Genomic DNA, 19,107 nt, shown 5'->3' on the forward strand with positions numbered 1-19,107 from the left:
TCACATCGTTTAAGTAGGAATGAGGCAATGAGACAAAGAACTCGCTTAAGAAAAGAAATAATAACAAAAATGTGGGAACATTACCAATTACAACACTCTCGAAGAAGGTGTTAATTTGAATTTTGTGATTTTTTTTATTTGAAAATGATATTATGTAAACAATGACTATTGTCACATTATCTTTGTTTGCATTTGTTAGAAAATCATTGCTTTGTGTTGATTTTTTTTTTTGACATAATTTCTATTATATTAGGTTTATTACATGTTTATTATGTGCTTGCTATATCTTAGATATGGAAGGACTGGAATCAAGTAGTCATAAGCCTAACATGACTTGGACCCTAGAAATGGACAATTGTCTAATTGAGGCACTTGTCCAACAAGTGCATCTTGGGAACAAAGTTGATAAAAGTTTCAAGGGCCCTACTTATAAAGATGCAAATAGAGCAATTGGTTCTAAATTTGGGGTTGATTGTAATGTTGATCATATTAAGAATCGCTTGAAGACTATAAAAAAAAAATTGCCACATTAAAATCTATTCTTAATCAAAGTGGCTTTAGTTGGAATGATCAAACATAGACAATAGATGTTGAACCTGAGGTTTGGAATTCTTATGTTGAGGTATGTGATTTTATATAATGCTTAGATTATGTTTCTTTTGTTATCATTGTCTAATTTGATGAATTGCCTTCTTTTTTCATAGTCTCATCCGGAGGCGAGACAATATCGTAGGAAAAAAATTGATAACTACGATGATTTGGTATTTGTTTGTGGAAATGATCAAGTTACAAGGAGTGGAGCTTTTACTGCAAAGGAATTGAACAGACGTGAAGCAACTTCAGCCTCTGTGACTCATGGTACTGATGGTCAAGTTCCCACACCCTCAGATGGCATTAATGATGAAATTGGAGATTCCTTACTACGAGAAGGAGCAATAGATCCACCATCATCATCAAAAGGAAAAGGAAACTGAAAATTGAAGAAAAACTTTGAGAGATTGTAGAAAACTTGGGAAAACTCGCAAAGGCTGTTGAACATGGATATGGCTTGTTCTATAGAGATATTCTCTTTTGAGATGCTATAAGCTTAGAGGGAATATCTACATCATTTTTGTTGAAGGAATTGGATTTTTATCGGAGGATCAGTTTTATGCCTCGATATTTTATGCGATTATACCAGAATTGAGGAAGGATTGGTTGGTCATGAAGCTAGGAGTCCCGTTTTGATGTTAGCAATCCATAATTGATATGGGCCTATGAGCTTAACAACTTTTACCTTATAGTTTGACATGATAATTTTGGTAAAAAAATTTTAAATGGTTTGAACTATGTTTTATGGGCATTTTGTTTGATTGACTAGGCATGACAATTTTGATATACTTCTATAAATATTGATATGCATTTTCTTATCCTTTTGGAATTGATATTGGTTAAAGAAATAGCTAATTATGAGCATATATTTCATTTATAATAGTTGTGGAACTCATGATTATTAATTTTCCATATGTTTTCCTTGCCTCACCAAACAAGGGAAAATTAATTTTTCCTACCTTTCCCATTGGTTAACCAAACAATGGATGGGAAAATTTTTTTCTCTTTCCTTCCTTACCTTTTCCTTCCCTTCCTTTCCTTCAAACCAAACATAGCTTAAATGGACACATTGATACGGGCCCAATCCATTACATAGGCATAGCAGCAACCAAAAAAATATTACAATAAATTAATAAATTATGAAAAAAATGTCTCATCAAAGAGAAAAGAAAAAAAGAAACTAAACAATGCATTTTTTTTTGGGTAGACAATACACCATGAAGGCAAGAGATGCAAAGGTCCATCTCTAAACTACATGAACACCATAGAAACAATACACAATACAGGGATGGGTATATGTGTTAATAAGACTGAAAATAAATCTATTGACCATGGAGATATATGGAATAAATTCTTCATAGCAACATGGTTGTGAAGAAAAGGATGTGGCATCCTATCGTTCACTACAAGAGCCACATGTAGAAGGGAAGGATTTCAGGTGGCATCTTGTCTTTCACTTCGAGAAGGTCCATGTGGTATCTTGTCTTGGATTTTTCTTTCCTGTTATTGTTGTTTTTTTTTGCTAGTGAAAGTTATACCACAATTAGTAACAACACATTTTCACTCATTCACTTTCCTGCAACTAATTTGATGTTCTGGGTCTGGCATATCTCTTGTTAAGCCCCCCTCAACACCGTCTTCATTCATGCCACTAGTGAATGCAACAGTTGCTACAAGTAGCACAGATTCAGCTTGTGTAGCTTTGAATTGTAGATCAGCTATGATCCCAACAAGATCTTCATCAAATGTTCATAATATTTGCAAGATAAGTGATTAATTGGCTCTAAAATAACATACTGTAACTGAGAGATTCTCTCTTTATTTTATTATTATTTTCTATTCATTCAATCCATAAATGTATTCAAAGGTAATGAAATCGTTTGAGCTCTTTTCCACCATTGGATCATTGCTTTCTCATTCACTTTATCTCTAACTATGAATTGAAACTTAGGCTTAGACTCAACAAATCCAATCACTTATAATCTCTCTTATGGATAACTGTTTGACAAATGAGTAAAATTAAATGTATATGACAAAGCGGTTTTTTTCTCTTATCAATTCTATATAAAAGTTGGATTAGAACTATTACATAAGGTGACCCTATCAAAACCCAAATACCAAATACTACTACTTGTAATTGTAGACCGATATGCTTTTCTATTTTTTGGGTAGTTGTTTGTTGTTGATAAAGGGAAAAGATAATTGTTGATGTAGTTGTTGCTACCAACATTGATGATGAACTAATTAGATGTAGATGTTGTGACGTGAAATCTTTATTGTGTTTAATTATGCATAAGTGTAAAAATGTCTAGTAGTTATCTAACTATGTAACTTTAATAGAATAAATTACAGAGCAAGTTATGTCTCACCAAAGCAAGAGGCGGATTGTAAAACGAAAATAGTAGGGCATATTTGCAAAATGAATTAGAGCAAGGGTGGATCCGAATAAGAAAGGGGCGGATCTGAAAAACAAACCACCATATTAGGAGGAGGAGTAAGAAGAAGGCCGATTGATTTGGAAGAAGAAGAAGAAGATGAGGAGGAGGAGGAGGAGGAAGAGGAGGAGCAGGAGGAGGAAGAAGAAGGATGGTCGACAATGGTCTTACCTCGCCGGAGATGAGATTGGTGGCAATGACGGCAATAGTTAGTATGAAGGTTGAAGGATATAAAGAGTTCTTCATTCAACAATTTTGGTCAATTAGGGTTGAAACGAAGGGGGTGTTTTTTGTTAAAATAAATAAATAAAGCTCAAAAATCAAAATGGGAATCACATTCCATGGGGGAGAGTCAGGAATTGCCATTCCCCCATATGGGGGAATCACATTCTGCATAGAATGGGAATGGGATTCTAGGCTCGTATTCCCTCGAACCAAACAAATCCTCAATTTGTTCACTCAATGAAAGCAATATTTGGGCTTTTGGGGGTTTTCATCAAACATGGCTTCTGAGCTTTCCCGTACGGGGCCCACCTTGCAAAGGTAGAAGCCATTGTGTGAAAACCCTTTGAAATGGGCATTAAATGTAAACTAAAGCCAACTAATATATTGACATCATCATAAATAATGACATATTATAAAATTAGGGTTAATTTAGTTGCAACAAGAAACAAAAATATGTTGTAAAGAACTAACAAATTAGGTTGTGTTTGGTACCATTGTTGTTTCTACCTGAAATGTTTTAGATTAATCAAAATAAATTGGCCTACAATTGTTATTTGAGGCTATTTGTGGTTGAAATATGCATACCTTAAAAATGCATGTGTCGTTTCCAAAAACATCAAATTGGTGTTTATTGGGGGTGAAGTCTAATAATTTTAATTGAATGAACTATCACGTAACATGTAACAACAAATATCTCTCACCAATCTATATTGATCAACTCAAAACATTTCAGGTAGAAACAATAATGGTACCAAACACAACCTTATTCATCCAAATCACCCCGAGCAATAATGAAAATGCAACCATATAGATTTGTCTAGGAAGGTAAGACAACTTCCTTCAATGCAACATATACCAATTTAAGATTTTGAAAACTACAAATGTCATCCTTGAGGATCCCAACAATAATGCATCCCATTCCATGTTTCTAAGATTGCAATTACTCCTCAAGTTAGAAGTCAAAAGACAAAAAGTACATGAATATCCATCCATAAATGCCATCAGATCCCAACTTATGTATTACCAATATTGCCCATAATCTTTCATGTTCAATATATGATAAAAAAAGATCATATTCAATATGTCCTATTTCAATGTTTTTTCACTTGAACCAAATGGCATACAAGCAAGTAAATTAAAGATATGGCTATTGAACCAAAGACATGAAAGGCTAAAAATGTCATGTGATAGCATGCTATTTGACAATGCGAAGATATGTGTAATCATCAAATAACTTTAGGTAATAGTGGAGTACTTATAAATCAGTATTTGTTATCAAACCCAAATTGTCATTTTACCCATTAAGATTTCGTCCTTACTCAGCTGCATTTTGTTGCAGTGCAATTTTATCTGCACTAGTACAAATGCATAGAAGTTGTAAATGAAAAGAATGCAAGATTTTGGTTTAATTTTGTGTTAGGTATTGATTTATTATGCTTCATGTCTTATTTTACTTCATTTGTATTGCAATAAAACAAAATAAGGTAAATTTTGACACATTAAAAAAAAATCAGAATTTACACCCAAATCATTTGCATTACCATAATTTTGCATCATCGGTTCAAAAGATTTACATTACAACCAAACACATATTCCCTCACAAAGTCACAATATAATGAGGGAAAATTAATAATGTGGTATTTTATTCATAAAAGACAAAGAAACATCAAATACACATTTACACATTCTAAAGGAGTATAAATATAAACAATATGCCCTGTTTCATTAATTTTCAAATTATAGAAGTTTTGTTGGCTATTTTGTTTTATATTCAATTTTTACTGTGGTTGAGAGTCTAGAAATGTAAACCTTACATTGTACTTAGTTCAACCATTTTTTTACTAGCAAATGTGCGCGTGCTTTTGCACATGGCAACTTTTAAATATGATGATGATGATACTAATAATATGTGTCTTAACTTTCCACGATTTTTTTTGTATTTATGTGTATAAAAATAATTCTTATTTATCACACTTTATTGTTTAATATGATGGATATATAATATTAGATATGTGTCCAAATATGTTATTTCTTTTACATTTTTATCTTATTTTTTTATTATTTAATTACGACATAAATGATTGATACATTTGACCCCAAAGGGTTAAACTATTAACTTATTGACACTAAACAAAAAAATAATTTCATTTATAGGTCGGTTTTAAACTTTGTGTTTCATTTGTATCATCAATAAAAAACAATTTAAAATTTTTGATATTTAACTATGGCATCATGGGTTAACCCATTTGACCTATATGGTTGATTTTTTAATCCACCACTTGGATAGGATAATAGTTTTGTTATCGGGATTATTTTAAATATAAAAATATATTTATGTTATTAATTAAAATTTTTTGGATTTAGATCCAATCAGTATAATTTATTATATACAAAAATACCTTAGATATAGGATTTAAAGAGAGAGTGAGAGTTAATACTTTAAATATAAGACTTTATGAAATTAAATTAAATGAGGTGAAAACCAGTTCAAATGCCCTTAAAATAAAGGTAAGGCCAAATTCAAAGATAAGGTCATTTTAGTAAAAAATGTACATCATTCATACTTTTAATTGTATATGTATGTACGTATGCATGTGTATATATCTATACTATATATAAAAGGGTGAATGCAATGTGAAACTTTTTTTGGACAAAAATTGCCCTATATTTCTTTGTTTGAAAAGGGTATAAACGTCATTTTATTATAACTTTAATGGCTACTGTATAAAATGCGTATATTTGTGTATTTAATCCATCTTTAATGGTAAGGGTTGAAAATGTCACTTCAATTATTACTTTCCACCTCATTTAATCCCCTCTCATTAAGTCTTATATTTAAGGTATTAAATCCCCTTTTTTCTTATTAAATCATATATCTTAAGTTATTTTTCACTAATAAATGCTACTAATTAGATGTATTTCAATATTTTAACAATATAAACCTACATATTTTAAAATTGACTGAAAAACCAAACTGATGATGTGCGACCTAGAAGCTCCTAGCTGGAGGATGATCTGGACCTTAGTCGTGTAGCGAGCTGGACCAAGCTGCAAGATAGAGGATTAGAGCACTTGGGGTGGTTAACTCGACGAGGTCGCTCCGATGCTTAAGTCAGTACTGTGTCGTAATTGCAAACTAGAATCTGAGTGCTAGAGAGCTTGGATGCAAGTAATCACGCGTACCTGGACCATGGAGGGGTTGATGCCTTTATATAGCTGAGTTATTGCGGGTTTCCCATAACAGTTATGAGATCTGCGGCCTGAATGGACGAGATCCGTTTCCGCTTTAGTCGGGGAGTAACGTATCAGCCAATGAACTTCATTATCGCCGCCCGATTCGGACGGGGAGAAGATAAGGCTTGTCGTTATGCGGTATGATCCCGCAATATCCGAACTCTGTTGGGAAGCTACTGGGATTTATTACATGTCACTTAGTTCCTGGGCCCCGAACTCGATTAGCCGCCAAGGCGGTATTACGCCGAGGTGACCTGTTGCCAAAGTGACTTTATGCCGAAGTGACTTTACGCTGAGCTCCGCATACCGCTGACTAGGCTCCCCTTACTGAGTTGTCATCCTACATGCAGAGCGTGTCCATGTGACTTTTATTTACTAGGTCATTCCAAATTACTCCTCATCAATTGCCCCCCACTCCTTGTGGTAGGGGTTCCAACCCGGCGCGAGGAGTTCATGACGAGCTTAGGTGGATTTGGCACGAAATCTAGGTGATGAGGAGAGGGAGTCACTGGTCGGACCTGTTCGACCGTTCGGTTCAACCAAGAAGTAACCCAGATTGTGTACCTAGTATGCGCGGACGTCAAGCCATTTATAAACTCCGTGGACGTCAAAACACGCGCTAATCCACCACAAGTCGGATGTCAAGCCATTTCGTAGGAGTCATCGGATCGTATTGATCTTGGCCGTTGATTCCCAGATATATTGGCTATAAATAGGGGCCAAAGGGCCCATTTTCTTCACCACAAGTCCGCAAATCCACAATCTTTGAGGTCGCGCTCAAGTTTTCGAGTTCGGTATCAGTCTTTTCTAGGCCTGAGGTCGTCTCCTTTTCTTCGGTCTTCCTTTTAGTGAGTCCACCTTCCTTCGCTTTTTTCCTTTAGATTCCGTTGTCATTTCCTTTAATATGTCTAGCCTTAGCTTAGATAGTCTTCTAGATGGGAGCGGCGAGTCTGTTGGGGCCGAGGTGGGTACCTCGTCTCAGACCGTGGATCCTCGTCCTACCGAAGTGGTCACTTCAGGACAGGACGCGGTCCTCAGTCTGCCTGAGGTGGACTCACCTCGGCGAGAGCGAGAAGCTTCTGGTAAATCAGCTTCCACCTCACATCAAGGTCGGCTACCAGACAACTTCGACACGTCGATAATGACGGCGGATAGACTCCTAGCCTTAGTAGCCCGATACAGACTCCCTGACGACCTTGTATATAGCTTCCCCTTTGACAACTTTCCTTGGGATCATGGTCACAACGAGATTGTGGTATTCGAGGAGCAGCTTGTAGCCGGTCTGCGTCTTCCACTTCACCCTCTTATAATTGAGATCGTTAAATTCTTTAGCATTACGAAAGACCAACTACACCCAAACTCTATCCGGAATATCGTAGGGACCATTTCTCTTTTCCGTGATTACAACCGCCCCCTTGACCTCAACATCTTCTCTTCGATCCTTTCCATTAAGAAAATTTTGTCCTGCGTTCTGCTCGAGCACAGGCAAAATTACTACTTGTCTCCTCTTCCTGTGTACAAACTGTTGCACGAGCTCCCTAATAAGGCCCTGGCCTTGAAGAGGCGTTACTTCATGGTCCGCAACACCAAGGGGTGGCCCTTCCCGACTCACTGGAGGGCAGCTCGATGTTAGACTGGACCTAAAGACAAAGGAGGAGGTCATATCTTGGGCAGAGCTCGGCCTGAAGTTCAAAAACTTCATGACAGAGAAGAAGCTCGTGCAGGCCAGCCTAAGTCCTCCTGCTAGGTCGCTATTTGCTATACTTCTTCTATTCATTTTACTTCGGTACTATATTTGACTTAGCTCTTTATCGCAGCTGCCATGGATGACATCCCTGCCGATGAGCTCTTCGGGAGCATGAAGAAGGGGAAGAAGAGGAAGAGAGCCTCCAAAAAGGCTTACATCGAGACTGAAGCAGCCACAACTGAGGCTGTCGTTCCTGAGCCCGAGCAGCCTCCCGTAGTCGATCTGGTCGAGGAGGACTCGAGCAAGGCCACCCCACCCCACATGCCCGAGGAGACTACGTCTTCAGAGCCCATCCCAGCAACCGCCACTTCTTCGGACAACGATGCTCCAGTTCGGAGCATTTTGACTCCGAAGTTCGGCCTTTTCAAGAGCAAGGATGCGGTATTCATTGAGGATATCACTCATTGGGCCGACTTGCCAGTTGCTCAGCTCGGGGCCCGAGCAGCCACACACTGTATGGTGGTATGCTCTTGAACTTGTCTTTCAAATTGTCTTGTACTTAGATTTTTTGTATACTGATACTTGTTTTCTTCTCTTGGCAGGTGAACTCCTCCATCCATGCCTTTGCTTATCCGTTCGAGGTGAACCTAAAGCGAGCTCTCGAAGCCGAGGAGTCTTCCCTAAATGCCCACGCCATACTGAACTTAGCTCGCAACGAAATCAACCAACTGAAGAATGATGCACGAGCTAAAAAGGAGATGCTAACTGTTGATGTCAGAGAAGAAGGATCTTGAAGAGCGTGAAACAGCATTGAAGGGGGAGGTCGAGGACCTCGAGGCCCACGTGAAGGAATGAACCGAACTACTACTTCAGGCGATGGAGGAGGCCAAGGTTAAGGTAGTTGAGGAGTACAAGTCCTTAGTGGAGCTTCGGGAAAGGTTGGCCGAGGTAGGGACAACGGGTTACCGGAAGGGGTTCAAGCTCAACAGGTGGTTGACTCAGCGTGAATTTCCCCTCCTTGACCTCAGTGCCATAACCATGTCGAAGATCACCAAGGAGATGACCATCGAAGCCGCCAAGGATCCGGACTCCGAAGTAGAGAGTGATGACGAGCAGTTTGATGATGAGGAAGAGGAAACCAGTGCTGCCGAGAATCGTATGGAGATAGATCCTCCTGTCAAAATCTCCAATAAGGATGAAGAGCCCCGAACAGAATGAAGCCTCTTTTCTTGGACCCCCCCCCCTTTGTAATGCTCAATGTTCCGAGCCTCCGAGCTCGGTTAAGTGTAATCTTTCTCTTCTTCTTTTTTTTTTTTATTTTTTGTACTTGTTCTTTATCAATGAAATACAAGTGTTTTGCAATCTTTGGGTGCAATTTTTTCTAAGTGTAGATTACTCCCGAGTTGGCGAGCTAAACTATATAGGAGTGAACTTTTTTCTAAGTATAGATTTCTCTTAATCTGGCGAACTCGACAATAGTAGGAATAATCTAATCGCATTGTATGCTAGAGTGAACAGACACTGCAGGGTACATACCTGACCTACCTATGCCTGGGTCACTTTGCTTTGCCCATGCCAAAGCGACTGGGTTTTATGCTGCCTATACCGCAGAGGTGACTAAGCTTTTATCGTGTTGAGGTCTATTATCAGCTCGACACTATAGCCCTTAGGCTTCTGGGAGTGACTTATGGTCCTCTCTCCAGCTCATCGTCTATTTGACCAGTTTGGTGATTTCATGAGTGACTTATATTTGGAGTTGTGGATTCATATATAGTACATTCTTAAGTTGTTGATGTTCCATTCTCGAGGTACTACCTTCCCTTCCAAAGTCTCGAGCTCATACGTGCCTTCCCCGTACACCCGTCTTATACGGTATGGACCTTCCTATTTCAGTCTAAGCTTACCCCACGCCGGGCTCAGGTACCATAACTTTCCATAGGACTAGATCGCCCATACAAAACTGCCGCTTCTTGACCTGGGCGTTATAGTACCGAGCTAATTTCTGCTGGTATGGCGCAATCCGAATGTAGGTCAGGCCTCGAACCTCCTCTACAAGGTCCAAGTTGGTACGGAGCTCATCATTATTTGTTTGCTCATCATAAGCCTTAAGTCGCAACATGGGCACTTCAATTTTTGCCGAGATCACCGTTTCTGTACCATATGTGAGGTTAAAGGGGGTCTCACCCATCGCTGTCTTGATTTGTAGTCCGGTAGGCCCAAAGAACGCTAGGTAGCTCGTCCACCCACAACCCTTCAGCTCGTGTAAGACGAGCTTTCAACCTGCGAAGGATGGTTCTATTCGTTACTTCGGTCTGCCTGTTTGCTTGTGGATGTGCTACCGAAGTGAAGTTCTGCTGAATCCTTATCTCAGCGTACTAGTTTTAGAATTTAATATCTTCAAATTGATTCCTTTATTTGAAATCAAGATTTTGGGGATTCCAAAATGACATACGATGTTTTTCCAAAAGAAATTTTGCACGTTCCAGGCTGTAATTCTAACTAATGGTTCGGCTTCGACCCACTTCGTGAAGTAGTCTACTGCCATGACTAAAAACTTTCTCGTTTGGTTGCCAGCAGAAATGGACCGAGGATGTTGATGGAGGATGTTGGCATGCCATTAACACCTGTCGCATTTCCTTACGAGTTCGAGTGTGTCTGCTTTCATTGTGGGCCAATAGTAGCCCTGCCTTAATGCCTTTTGGGCAAGGACTCTACCCTCCAGGTGTCCTCCACATAGACCTTCATGGACATCGCGAAATACAAGCTCAACTTCTGTGGGTCGCAGACAACGTAGGTAGGGGAGCGTGAATGATCTCCTGTATAGCCATCCATCTATGAGGACATACTTGGTTGATTGTCGCTATACCCTCCAAGATGCACTGCGTTCTTAAGGTAGGGTCCCGTGGAGCAGATAATCAATGAGTGGGTCAATCCAGCTCGGTTCTGCTTGCAACACGGGAGCGACCTCTTTTGCCCCTCTGAGATTGTTGGGCCGAGGTAGGTCCTCTATGTACACAATCCACATAATGTTGTCACTCGTACTTGCTAGTCGTGACAGGGCGTCGGCCTCAGCATTCTCGGACCTTTGGATTTGTCTGATGAAGCTGGAACGATAGCTTGGTAGGATCTCTCTGACTCTGGTTAAGTAGGCTTCCATGGTCAAGTCACAAGCTTCGTAGTCACCATTGACTTGGTTAACTACTAGCTGAGAGTCACTGCAGACGATGAGGTGCTTCGTTCTCATCTCCTTTGCTATGTTGAGCCCGATAATTACCGCCTCATACTCCGCTTCGTTGTTCGATGCCCCAAATCCGAACCAGAGAGCATACTCCAGCTTCACCTCACTCGGGCCGTACAGTATCAGTCCCGCTCCGCTTCCTCGTTGGTTAGACGATCCATCAACATGGAGGATCCAGGGCTCCTCGTCCCAAGTCGGTATTGCTATGACCGGGACCGGTGCCGCACTAGTTGATGCCTCTGAAGTGCGAGCGGGCTCAGTCAGTTCAGGGGCCGGTGCGCTGAACGTGCATTCTGCTACGAAGTCTGCCAAGACTTGGGCTTTTATCGCTGGTCGTGGCTCGAACCAGAGGTTGTATTCGTTGAGCTCGATGGACCACTTCGTCAACCTCCCGGGCACCTCGGGTTTAAGTTGGATGTGCTTCAGAGGTCTGTCCATAAGGTCAACAATGGTATGGGCTTGGAAATAGGGGCGTAATTTTCGAGCTACTACCACTAGCGTGTACGCCAACTTCTTGATGTCGGGTAGACCTGTTCATGGGCCGGGTAGCCCGATGGTCCGGCCCAGCTCGGCCCGCACCCCGGTCGGGCGTGGTCATGTAATTAGGCATGCGGGCCTAACACAGTAAGCCCGACTGTGTTTCAGGCCGGGCTCGGGATTTGTCAAAAAAGCCCGGCCCGCTCGGAATTTGTCAAAAAAACCCGGTCCGACCCGACTCAGCATTATATCTTTTATAAAATATATAATATGTATTTTATATATTATATAAAATATATAAATAATATAATATTTATTAAAATATATATTTATAATTTAATATATACATTTTTATTCTTTTCTTTATAATCTCTTTCTCTCTGTATATATATATTTAGCCGCTAACAGTATGGGCTAAATTTCGGGCTCGGGCTCGGGCCCAGGCCCGGGCTTCGGGCCCAAGTTGTAGGCCCGATGGTCGGGCCACGCTCGGGCTCGGGCCTTAGAAAATTCTGTTAACACAGAGTGAAAGCCCGACCTGAGCCCGGCCCATGAACAGGTCTAATGTCGGTGTATCTGGTCTATGCGTCTTGCAGTACGTTACTTACATAGTAGATGGGCTGTTGAAACCGGTCTACCTCACTAATTAGTACTGAGCTTACTACCTCATCACTCGCGGAGAGGTACAGCTTGAAAACCTGACCTTCCTCAGGTCGGGTTAAAACTGGGGCGGTACTTAGATACCTTTTGAGCTCGTCAAACGCGAGCTGACATTCTTGAATCCATTCGAAAGTCTCATTCTTTTTAATGGCTTTAAAGAAGGGGAGACATCGACTTGTCGACTTGGACATGAATCGGCTTAGGGCTGCTACCCGGCCAGTCAACCTCTGGACTTTCTTTTCTTTTCCGAGGTGGACTCATGTCCATAAATGCCTTTATCTTTTTCTGGGTTGGCTTCGATACCACGCTGGTTGACTATGTAGCTTAAAAAATTTCCCAAAGTGATTCCAAAGACACACTTATTCGGATTTAATTTCATATTATATTTTCTTAAAATTTGGAAAACAACATCTAAATCACTAATTAAAGATTCAAAGAACTGGGTCTTTACAACCATGTCGTCAACATAACACTCCACTTTATTTCCAATCAAAGGCTAAAAAATTTTACTTACAAGTTGCTGGAAGGTTGCTCCAATGTTTATCAAACCAAAGGGCATAACTTTATAGCAGTATAGCCCTAGTTCGGTTACAAAGGCAGTTTTGTCTTGGTCAACCGTGTCCAATCTAATTTGGTTATAGCTAGAGTAGGCGTCCATGAAACTCAGCAACTCGTGCCCTGAGGTCGCATCTACTAGGCCGTCAATTCTGGGTAGGGGGAAGCAATCCTTTGGGAAGGTTCTGTTTAGGTAGGTGTAGTCGACGCACATGCGCCACTTGCCATTGTCTTTCTTCATGAGGATCGGAATTGTGACCCAGCTCGGGTAATGGACCTCCCTGATGAAGTCTGTAGCGAGGAGCTTCTCGACCTCCACATCGACTACCCTCCACTGTTCTGGGGCGAGGTTGCATTTTCTTTGTCGGACTAACCTAACTAAAGGGTCCACATTCAGTTTGTGAGTTATGACACGAGGGTCAATTCTGGGCATTTCTGCCGCAGACTAGTAGAAAACTTACTAGTTTATTTCGTAGCGGTTCACTTATGAGTGCTCCAATCTGGAGGGTCTTAGTCAGTTCGGTCTCAGACACTGGTATATGGACCGTCTCTACATTGGGGCAGCTCGCTCCTCGCTGCAGTCTGCCGGTCGTTCCAGTTCGATGTCCTCTACTATCTTTGCTTTTCTTTTAATAGCAACCACATAACACCTCCGAGACTCAAGCTGGTCACCTCGTACTACTCCCACTTCGCAATCTGTTGGGAACTTCATCGCGAGGTAGTAGTCGACACTACTGCGCGTAAAACATGCATAATAGGCCGTCCTATGATTGCGTTGTACGGGGATGGAGTAGTGACCACCAGGAATGTGTGCTCGAACCGGACAATATTCGACCACGTGCCCGCCTCCACTAGTATTGTGACACGACCTATAGGCCTAACTTCTTCTCCGTTGAACCCTACTAGTGGGGCGTATGCCGATGTTAGGTTGCTCTGTTGTAATTGTAGCTTGTCAAAGGTTTCCTTGAAGAGAATATCTGCTGAACTACCTGAGTCCACCAAGATCCGCCTTACTTCAAAGTCATTGATGACCATCTTCACGACCAGGGCGTCGTCATGAGGGTACTAGATCCCGCGGGCATCGTCCTCGGTAAAGTAGATCGGCTCTACAATCCGAGGTCGTTTGAGTGGGTTCTCTGCTTAATGCTTTAGCTCTCGGAATGATGTTCTCCCAGCCGCCACTATGCACCCCGCTACAACAGATCCCCCGGTGATCATATAAATCACTCCGTGGATTGGTCTCTCTTCTAGTAGCGAGCGAGGTGGCTATTTGTTCTGTCTACTACTCTTTGGGGCATTTTTTTTCCGATCTCCCTGTCGGTTCCCTTGCTCATTTTCTTCGTGTAGAATGTACTTTTTCAAGTACCCACAACGGATCAGCTCTTCAATTTCATCGCGAATGTTTCTAAAGTTTTATTTGCTGTTACCATGGTCCCGATGAAAGTGACAATAGACGTTTGGGTTCCTAGTCGTTGGATCTCCGTGGAGTTTGGGTGGCCATCTGACGATAAGGGAATCCTTTATTGCCATTAAGATCTCTCCTCGCTTCGTGTTCAAGGGGGTGTAGTTCGTCCTCTCGACTGGAGGGGTCCTAGAACGCCGACCCAACCTGTAGCTTCGTGAGGGGGATTTGCTTCTCGTGGTCGGGGGTTTGCTTCTTCGCTTGGGGGACTTACTTTTCTTTCTTTTCTTGTTGCTCGTCCCCTCTTCCTCCCTTTTCCTTTTCTCTCCTGTCTAGTTGTCAGTTTTATGGTTTTTTTCCTCTTCAGTGTTGATAAACTGGTCTGCCAACTGGAGGAATTCGGTGATGTTTTTTGGTTTGTTGGCTACAACGTGCCACTTGAACTCTTTATGGGTGATGCCTTTGTGTGTTGCACTGAGACGTACTGCTGGGTCAAGGTTCGATATCTGTAGGCATGTCTCGTTTAAACGTTTGATATAGTTGCGAATTGACTCTCCCTCCCTCTGCACCATGTTCAGAAGGCTCTCCTGTGAATTCAGGCACTTCTTACTAGTGATGAAGTGGGCCATGAACATGTTTGTGAATTGCGCCCAACTTCCGATGGAACCCCGCGCCTGGTTTCTGTACCAGGTTCGAGCTACTCCTTTGAACGTGGTGGAGAAAGCCATGCACATACAAGCCTCATCGGCCCCGGCGAGGTGCATTTGGGATTGGAATGTGTCCACATGATCATTGAGATCAAAGGACCCATCGTACTTGTCTAGTGGTGGGACCTTGAAATCTTTCACATCGAGGCTGCTAGGAGCTCGGGTTTCAGGGGAGAAGGCCGGCTCAAAAGAGCAGGCATTGTTCTTCTGGCTATCAAGCTCACCTCCTCTCTTTCTTAACCTTGGTCAGCCGGATGGTTGGGCTTTGCTGCTAGATCATTTCTTGCTGATGAATGATGAGTCTTGCAACGTCGCCGCTACTGCATTTTCGGTGGAGCGACATTTGTACTGCCGGTCTCTGTGTTGTTAGGCACTTTGATCTTACTTCAAATAGTAGGGCGAGATGGTTCAGAGATTCTTCTCGCCGCCTCATCTTCATCATGTGTTCGATGCTGGCTTCTACGAGGAACCAAGGGGTCTCTCTTGGAGCCCGCACCTCGGACCTCGGATAAGTGCTTCGCATGGGAAATTTCTGGCTGGGTTCGGGTCTATTCCTCGGGCTTTCTCTTCGAGAGGTAGGGGGAGTACGTCGGTCACCTACAAAACCCCAGGGCGGGGTTCTCCCCGAATTGGGGGCCAGTACTTGCAAAGTTCTCTCCCTGCGAGGCGGAGACTGGCACTGGTTGTTCGCCGGCTGGTTTGGTTGCAATGGTGGGAAATACTGTTGATAAAAGTATTATTGCTAGAACTGATGAATCTGAATCTGCATCGTTCGGACACTTTGGACGAGGTCGCTAAACTCGGAGTGTCCAATCCCAGGGGGAATCACGGAACACTACGAGAATGTGGTGCTCACTTGGGGGAGCGGGACACTCACCTGTTGGGCAGCATGGGGTGTGGACAGTGATGGGACTCCAGATATGGTCAGAGGAATGGTGAACTGGCCGATTGTCACCGAGGGTCCTTGTGGAGCGACTATCTACTTCTCTTGCCCCCTAGTGATGTTCATGTTACCCATACCGTTGTGGCTGGAGGATGCCATTGAGGTTTAGTCTGAGTTTGAAACTATAAAGAAATTGGGGTGACCTTTCGATCATGTTCCCACAGACGGCGCCAATTGATGATGCGCGATCTGGAATCTCGTAGCTGAAGGATGATCTGGACCTTAGTCATGTAGTGAGCTGGACCAAGCTGCAAGACAAAGGATTAGAGCATCCGAGGCGGTTAACCCGACGAGGTCGCTCTGATGCTTAAGTCAGTACTGTGTCATGATTGCGAGCTAGAATCAGAGTGCTAAAGATCTTGGATGCAAGTAATCGCACGTACCTGGACCATGAAGGAGTCGATGCCTTTATATAGCTGAGTTATTGCGGGTTTTTTAGAACAGTTCTAAGATCTGCGGTCTGAATGGACGAGATTCGTTTCTGCCTTAATCGGGGAGTAACGTATCAGTCAATGAATTTCATTATCGCCGCCCGATTTGGACGAGGAGAAGATAAGGCTTGTTGTTATGCGGTATGATCCCGCAATATCTGAAGTCTGCTGGGAAGCTACTGGGATTTATTACATGTCACTTCGGTTCTTGGGCCCCAAACTTGATTAGCCGCCGATGTGGTATTACGTTGAGGTGACCTGTTGTCGAAGTGACTTTACGCCAAGCTCCGCATACCGCTTGACTAGGCTCCCCTTGCTGAGTTGTCATCCAACGTGCAGATCGTGTCCACGTGACTTTTATTTACTAGGTCGTGCCAAATTACTCCTCATCAAAAACCATTTTTTATCCAAGTAGTGGCTAAGCAATTCAACCAACTTGATCAAATTGATCAACCTATGAAGCCAAAGTTAGGTAATAAAATTTTTAAAATAGAAATAAATATAGGAAATTACGAAAAATGTGGAAAAAATAGTCACATATAATATATTTTGATTAATAAAATTTAAAAATATGTGTAGTAAACAATAACTATTTTTATTGATATTGAAAATAAAATACATAATTTGGAACTAACCAAATATGAAATATAAAAATTAATAATAAACAGTTCAACTTTTGGCTTAAATGTGCCAACTTTTAATGTCATAAATAAATAATAAAAAATAATAAAATAGAAAAATATAAAATACATAAATCTTGCAAAAAAAGCATGCAAGCACATGTATAATATCATATATCTATTTATTTGTTTGAGAAAGGGTATAAAATAATGTTATTATAACTTTAATACCAATTTTAATGGCTACTAAAATGCCTATATTTGTGTATTTAATCAATCTCTAATTCTAGGGGTTGAAAATGTAAATTTAATTATTATTTTTCATCTTATTTAATTCCCTCTCATTAAGTCTTATATTTAAGGTATTAAATTTTATCTCTCTTATTAAATCCTATATTTTTAAGTTATTTTCACTAATAAATGCTACTAATTAGATCTATGTCAATATTTTTAACATTATAAACCAATATATTTGAAAACTGACTCAAAAACAAAATCATTCTTTATCCAAATGGTGGCTAAACAATTCAACCATTTGAATCAAATTGATTAACCTATGAAGTCATAGTTAGGTAATAAAATTTTTAAAATAGAAATAAATATAAAAATTACAAAAAATAAAAAAACTAGACATCTTTATGATAATTTTATTAACCGAATTTGAATAATGAGTGTAATAAACAAGAATTATTGTTATTGATAATGAAAATAATATACATCGTTTATAACTGACCAAAAAATGAAATATAAAAAAAATAATAATAAATGGTTTAAATTTTTTTTTGGGTTAAATGTGTTAACCTTTAATGTCATAAATAAATAATAAAAAATTAAAAATACATAAATTATGAAAAAAAAACATTTAGGCACATGTATAATATCATATATTCATCATATTAAACAAAAAGTAAGTGTGGCATACCAAAATTATTTTTACACACAAAAATACAAAAATTTCAAAGAAAAAATTGAATGCATCTATAATTATATATTTACATTACAATTAAAAATATGAATAAAATTGTGGAATGCTTTAGCTTTCGGTTTTCATATGAACAATTCAATCGTCTAATTTGAATGAGTCAAACTGGTCATATGTAAAATACAATGTGACTTTTTATTTTGACTGTTAGATCCAATTACAAATAGAAAGAAAAGAACACAAACAAATAGAAAAACAAGATCCAACTACAAGACAAAAAGACTAAAAAGTTTTGTAATATGTCTACCTTCTAGTCTAGTCTAAAATATAAAAAGGCCAATATAGGGTGGCAGGCTGGCATCTAGATTGTGAGCAACCCAGTTGCCTTCTCAACGGATCCGAGGAGAGTTGAATCTGCTTCCTTTTAGTTGTGGGGTAATTGACTAACCCAGTCCAAAGTGCATCAAAATTTAGTATGGCACGGTTTTGGGCTTTGAGCCCAATTCCTATGGTTTGGGCTTGTGTTGAATTAAAACCTATCCCAGCTCACCAGACATTTCACAAGGCCAGACACAGGGCCTATTTGGTTCACAATCGGAATTGGATGGAATTGAAATCATAATGGTTTATTCCCATAATTTGTTTGGTATATACATGAACAGGCCCATGGTTCAAATTTGATAAAACCATGACACATTCTTTTAATAGTCTTGGCATCTCCATGTTGAAGAGCCAATGCAATCATATGCATCTCTCTTTAAAGTGGCCATGGGTTTTGTGTATATATCATAAAAGTTAAATTCAAATATCGTTTATACTTGTTTTACATGTGGTTTTAGACTAACTGCACAAAAAAGCGATTTAAAACAACAAGATCCTTCATGGTTTTCAAAAGGACAACCTTACCTATTCAATTTATTTATAATTATTGATTTTTTCAACAAATTTGCCGTTGAAGCAAAATATGAATTAAACAACAC

General features: G+C 40.3%; 1 protein-coding gene across 1 annotated transcript; it reads left to right on the forward strand.

The window, feature by feature from the left end:
- The first annotated feature begins 293 nt into the window (after window positions 1-293).
- Window positions 294-974, forward strand: LOC148802700 (uncharacterized). The gene is made up of 3 exons (XM_088897957.1): window positions 294-479; window positions 581-622; window positions 705-974. Exons 1-3 carry the CDS (start codon window positions 294-296, stop codon window positions 972-974), a joined length of 498 nt encoding a protein of 165 aa, XP_088754083.1.
- Window positions 975-19,107: the final 18,133 nt, after the last annotated feature.

Source organism: Nelumbo nucifera, chromosome 2 (assembly GCF_055504915.1).
Source record: "Nelumbo nucifera cultivar China Antique chromosome 2, China Antique-T2T, whole genome shotgun sequence".
Taxonomy (NCBI): Eukaryota; Viridiplantae; Streptophyta; class Magnoliopsida; order Proteales; family Nelumbonaceae; genus Nelumbo; species Nelumbo nucifera.

Bases quoted from the DNA above. Each gene is read 5' to 3' on its own strand.
- LOC148802700 (XM_088897957.1), top strand. From the start codon at position 294: ATGGAAGGACTGGAATCAAGTAGTCATAAGCCTAACATGACTTGGACC. The intron at 480-580 runs GTTGATCATATT...GATCAAACATAG, and splicing joins AATTTGGGGTTGATTGTAAT to ACAATAGATGTTGAACCTGA. The intron at 623-704 runs GTATGTGATTTT...CTTTTTTCATAG, and splicing joins TTTGGAATTCTTATGTTGAG to TCTCATCCGGAGGCGAGACA.